Below are 6092 nucleotides of genomic sequence, written 5' to 3'. Positions count from 1 at the left end.
CCCCTGCCGCCCCCCCGTCACACGCATCGTTTCAACCCGACAGCCATTTGTAATCCATAGGGGGGGGCACAGAAAAAGTTTGGGAACCACTGGTATAAAGCATTTCTACAGCTGGAAAAACAGGAAGTTTAGACCTGTTTTTACCTGAAACAGGCAGTCGTTATGGAACATGTGTCCACACAGAAACAAATAGAAGGGTCTGTTGAGTAACGGGAAGTCACATGCTGCACACTTTTCTTGGGAGTCCACAACGCCGTACTTATTCCTCATTTCCTGGATGTCTTCCCTGATTCGTTTAGCACTCTCTGTGGCTTCCTCCATTTCCTGCTTCAGCTCCTCGATGTGCTTGTTGTACTCCTCCAGGGAGCTGCAGATTGCCTCCTGAAAAAAAAAAGGATTGCATTTCTAAAACAAAACAAATATATTCAACATTGTGATATTTTAAAAGGATTGTAAGCAAAGCTCCTAAATATACTCTCATATCAGCCACATCTCATGGAAGCTGATCATTTCTTAAAATCACACCTTATATTCACACAGAATTGGTTTTGTTGTTACAATGTTCAAATCATCATGAATGAGGACCTTAAAGTGGTCAATGGTGACAAAATCTGGAAAGAAAGGCAAGATGTCTTCGATCTTGAGCAAGTTGCAGCTGGACAGACAGTTCATGGCTTTCTTCACATCCTTCTCTTCCTGCACCACATGCCTGGCGATCTTCAGCCAAAGTTTTTTCCTCATCTCCTCGTCGTCCTCGGGCAGATCTGCGCAGGACTTGGCCAAGTCCACGTCAACCTATAGACAAGAGAAAACCTTTCTAAAACCACATTCAAAGCATGTGAAGAAATGGAACTTGCTGTACGAGCATTAAAGGTGACCTATTATGCTTCCTTGAACAGGTTCTGATAAGTCTATCGGCTGTACAAAACACATTCATTTAATTTTTTTCACAAAATCATCCTTAAATAGTGAGATTTTCTGATCAGTTCAGTTCCACAGACTCTTGTCTCTTTAAATTCAAATAAGCTGCTGCTGGCCACGCCCCCCAATTCAACATTTACACTTGCACATGAAAATGGCTGCAAACCAATATGTAATTATGTACATCTTTGAAAAGCAAAAGTGGAGCCTCATGCACGACCAACAAGAATGCATCAAGTGGTTTCTTCATTGTAAGTCAACAACAAAAGACTTGGGTGTTTTTTTTTTTTTTAAGTGCTTGGGCTGTTATTAGAAACAGTTGAGACCCCAATGGAAGTACAAGAAAGTGCAGCAAGTGAATTTTACATAACAAGCCCCCTTTAACAAACCACGAAGGAGCATCACTTACTTGTAAAGCCAGATCCACTGCCTCCTCGTGCAGTTCCATTATTCTATAAACCAGCACGCAGGCCTGAAGAAAGCCATGCTCCGCACACAGCCTGAGTGCATACTTCAGGTCATAGTGGATCTCTGAGGGGTGAGTACCCGCCTGTCTGAGATACTGCAATAGAGAGTCTGGCTTGTACTTTGCATAAAGTGACAGCAAGTAGTTATGAATGGCTTCCTCAGTGACATTCAGCTCGTAAACACAGAACTCCATGTAGCGGATGGTCTCGTTGATCTGCTGGGTGCTGCCCATCTGGCTGTAGTTCATCAGAGCCGGGATGAGCTTCTTCGGGTCCAGCCTCTTGCCCATCTGGATCCACGCATTCACCACGTTCTTGGGAATGTGCTGCATGAGGACCGGCGAGAACTTATAGAAGAGCTTTTCGTCGCAGTGCTTGGCGAGCACGTCCAGGGCCGCACTGAAGTTGTCGTGCTGGCAGTAGTGGGATATGACCCTCTCGTAGTCCTGCATGACGACCGAGAAGTAAACCATGTCGTCCACGTTGCCGTGGCTGGCCAGCAGGTCGTAAATGGTGCCGCGGTTGTTGAACAGGCAGTCCCTGTGCTTGGAGCTGCTCAGGAACTGGCGGAACTCGTCTCGGGTTTCCTGGAAGATGAGGGTGTTGTCGTCACTCTCCAGCTGCCCGAGTCGGTTCAGGTAGAGCTCGGTCAGCCAGGTGACCAGCAAGGTGATCTGCGTTCTCTCGCTTTGTTTCAGATTGTTCAGTTTCTTCAGCAAGAACTCCTTCAACGCTTCTTCTTGTTTCGCTTCGATGAACTTGAGCGCTATCTCTTCGAAGTAGTTCTGAGTGAGTGCGTAGCACTTGGCGCTTTCCAGGTATCTCTTGTTCTGGAAGCAGTACTCGGCCTCCTTAGCCAGCACCATGTCCATGCACTCGGGCCGGTCGCGGCAGTACTCCTTGGCGAGGTCAAACTTGTTCATGTTCATGTACATCTGCCAGACGTCCCTAGACTCGCGCTGGATGTGATATCGGAAGACTGCTCGCTCCGTGTAGATCCATACCATCCCGCCAATCGGATCTTTGATCATTCTCTTAAGGGGGCCAAATTTATCTGGGAACACGTCCTCATACACCACCTGTCCGTTCAGAGTGCAGATCGCCTTTATTCGGTCATGAAGCAGCAGCAGGAAGTGGAACTGTGTCAGCACAATGGAGATGGGTTTGTTCTGGCTAATGTCAATATCCGGTGTGTATTCCCATACCTGATTGGTGGTAAGAGAACAGATTAGCAGAAGGTTTGTTGCAGAGAAATGTGAGAATGACCAAAGTTAAGGCCCCCCACATACTTCATCTGAAGCTGAACAGGCGATGCGCAGTCGCATGGATTCAGTACATTCACATTTGGGCACACCTTTCAGACAACGGGGCAGACCAGTGTGGGTAGACCCCTCCCCTTTCTGTATACGTCATGGTTCCCCCTCTCTCCCTGTATCCTCTATTTTGCTTTTATGAAACTGTCACAGAGTTACCGCCACACATTTCTACTGACAGTCTCCGGCAGTTATTAACCATTTACCAATATATGACTTCTATATATAACTATATAGAAGTCAGCTTCATATAGTGAAGAATTTCACAAATGCACATAATTCCTCACAAGTTAAACGTTCCTCAAAAGTATTCATGTGTCCTGCCGATACAAAAACCAGATAGGGAAAATGAACGAGTTGAAGGAAAATATCAACTTTGCTGACTGAACGCATTTCCCCATAAAACACGGCAACAAACTTCTGATCAATCAGACAACAGTTCGCACAAAGTTCTTCTGGAATAGTTTGACCAGGGCCTGGCGTCGAGTTCGGCAGGCAGACAAAATGATTTTTGAAATTTTCAACGCGCGTCTATGTCGACGACAACCAATTTCGACTGTCATGTATGTGGGAGCCTTTAATCTTTAACAGGTAAAGCCGTCTAACAGATATTTACCTGGACGTCACTCAGCAGGGAATCGGGCCGGACGTAGTCCAGCTGGCCATAGAGAACGCCATTACCCATCATCCAGGCAAACGCTTTGGGGAAGTTCCTAAGTTTTGCTGTGTAGAAGGTAATCTCACTGTATCCCATGTTGGCTGGGAACTCCTGGAAACTGGGCAGCAGGTCCTGGTTCTGACTGAAGATGGTGCTGAGACCTTGCTGCTCCGACCCTTCGGCCACCTTACCCACAAACTGGAACAGGCGCTTGCGGGTGGTGGCGATGATGAAGTACTTGTTTTCTGGGCTTCGCTCTATTTCCAAGCAGCAGACTGGTGCAGGCTTGCCATCCTCTTCCAGGGAGTGAACCTGCCACAGGGCAAAATCAAGTAAGCATTTAGTCACATGCAAGAAGAATAAATAATATAAACATTCGCAAAAAAACAAAAACAAAAGGGAAACTTCAATCCAACACTTACCTGTCTGAAGTACTGATCCGGGTTGGTATTGAACAGGCTGCCCTCGTTCGCAGAGATCTCCGCTTCAAAGATGATCCCCTGACTGGTGCCAACCAGGATGGGCCCTGTGCTGGTCTCGTTGCCCAGCAGCTTGTTCCAGCCCACACTCTCGATGAGGTGGCCTCTCCAGCGGGACAGACTGCGCACCTTCTGGGTGTTCCTGTTGAGGTACAGACACTCGCTGGTATTCAGGCTGATCAACAGATGGAAGCCTGCGGACGGAAAATACAGAGGAGGATTTAGTAGTTGTTTTTATGCATCTCGTAATCATACCACTGTCACGTTACTGTGATAAATTATGGTGTGTGTGAAGCTTGTGCGTTTGCGTTTGGAATAACAACACGTCTGAAAAACGAGAATAAAGTGCAGAAAGGTGTAGTGAGGTAATAACTTGCCTTTTTTTTTATAGCTAGGCAGTAACGACAACAAAGATAATAAGCAAAAATCTTTGGTGAAGGTCTTTTCTGGATCTTTGGAGTAATTGGGGCTAAACACAAATGCACCAATTCTGCTTGTAAAAAGGTATGAATATCTTATAATATGAGAACACAATTATGCACTTGTCCGTGGTGCATTATTGCACAAATTTCCAATAAAATGTATTATGTGTGCTTTTAATTGGACAAAATGTTTAAAAAGTACAAGGGTTTAGAATACTTTTGCAGCAACATGTTGTTAAATTATTGTTTTGGACCACTTGTTTTATATGACCATATATTTGTGTGTATTTTAAAATTTTACCTGTCGGGTCCAGGAACAGCTTGTACACTTTGCTGTCCTCTTTCCTTCCTAATTCGGTTTGATTGAGTTGATCTGGTTTTGCCAAGTCAATCCTGAACAGAACCGAAAACATTACTGTCAAAAGCTTGACTCGGATGGCAAATAACTGACAAATATCAGCGGAACACCTTGAATAATCACACAAAAAAATATAGCCTTTGTTTTAAAATAATTAAATGAAAACATCACAGAACCCCACCGATTTTTTAAAAAAGAAGGACTTTTTACCTCAACAACGTGTCTTTTCCCAGACTCATGCAGAGCTGGTTGTTGCAGACTGCCAAGTGATTTATCCTCTCAGGTGGAGTAAAGTCAATCCTCTGTTTGTTGAATATTGGCTTTTCTTCCTCCAGTCTGACATTCACAAAGCCTTGGGTAGAAGAAGAGAGCAGCGTTTCAACTTTGCAGGCCTTGATTTGAACGTAGTTTTGCAATGCAATGCTCTTTAATTCACTGGTTCCTCGTTAGCTAAAGAGAGAGCATGGAAACCTTACCTGAATGTGTTAGCCCGATGTTGGCAGAGCTCAGGCGGCTGTGTTGCTGAGAACTTTGCCTGATGTTTTGAGAGTCCTCATACTCATCAAGAATAGAAGCCATAATGAAATGAGCAGAGGAACACTTATTTTACGCCCTGCAAATTACTAAATCAGATGGTCAACATTAGCTAGCTAGCTAGCTAGCTTTGGCAACATACACAATTAAATGTTCAGCTAACCTATTTCTCAATTTGTGTCTAAAATAAATACGCACAACAGGCTGCAATATTTTCACGTAAACTTCAAAGGCATTGAGGAAAGTACGTTTAAATAATTCGTGCAAAAATAGCAGCCAAAATAGCTTCCGACTGCACAACACAAGGCGAAACCTCAGAGTCAGGTGATCGGGGAATCATGTGATCACTGTGGTTGTAGTGCTGTCTTGAACCAACAGAGGGCGCACTGAGTTCAGATTAGAATAGTGTGCATTGAGATATTAAAATACAAAGCTAGAAAAGCTTTAAGTGTAATATCTAATATGACATGAAGTTATGTATATGATTTGTGTATAATGTGCAGATATCTCTTTTTTTACGTATCTGAATCTGACTGTAAGCCAAATAAAGGTCAATTTAAGGACTTTTAGGGTGCTTTGCAAAAATGTTCGCAACTTTTTTCACATTTTGTCACATTACAATCAAAAACTTCAAGCATTGTGGAGGGTTTTCTGTGCTTAGTCAACACAACATGGCGTATAAATAAAACTGAAGCAGGACGGAAAATCTTGCCCGCGTAGTTTTCCAAACTAATTTAAATTCAGCCATTGTGATTTGTCTTCTTTAAGAGCAATACACAATTGTTACCAAAGTTTCCTAAATGCATTCAGGTCTGGACTTTAAATGGGCCAGTCTAATTTATGTATCTGCTTTGATCTGTCATTCTATTGTGCTTGTGTGCATGCATGTTTAAAGTTGTTCTTCTGTTAAAAGGTCAATCTTCACCCCGAGTCTCAAGTT

At 43.7% G+C, this 6092-nt stretch overlaps 1 protein-coding gene across 1 annotated transcript in view; it reads right to left on the bottom strand.

Annotated features, from left to right (window-relative positions):
• Positions 1–5507, bottom strand: part of vps18 (VPS18 core subunit of CORVET and HOPS complexes) — a 7011-nt gene extending 1504 nt beyond the window's left edge. The window contains exons 1-8 of the mRNA XM_007561052.2: positions 5095–5507; positions 4829–4970; positions 4562–4653; positions 3782–4032; positions 3318–3671; positions 1331–2593; positions 586–795; positions 145–381 (exon numbers count right to left, since the gene is read on the bottom strand). Of these exons, the coding sequence (XP_007561114.1) occupies positions 145–381; positions 586–795; positions 1331–2593; positions 3318–3671; positions 3782–4032; positions 4562–4653; positions 4829–4970; positions 5095–5197 (2652 nt within the window). The 5' untranslated portion in view covers positions 5198–5507. The remainder of the gene's footprint in view (positions 1–144; positions 382–585; positions 796–1330; positions 2594–3317; positions 3672–3781; positions 4033–4561; positions 4654–4828; positions 4971–5094) is intronic.
• Positions 5508–6092: the final 585 nt, after the last annotated feature.

Source organism: Poecilia formosa, unplaced genomic scaffold (genome assembly GCF_000485575.1).
Source record: "Poecilia formosa unplaced genomic scaffold, Poecilia_formosa-5.1.2 Scaffold122, whole genome shotgun sequence".
Taxonomy (NCBI): Eukaryota; Metazoa; Chordata; class Actinopteri; order Cyprinodontiformes; family Poeciliidae; genus Poecilia; species Poecilia formosa.
This window is presented reverse-complemented; position numbering and strand designations above follow the sequence as displayed.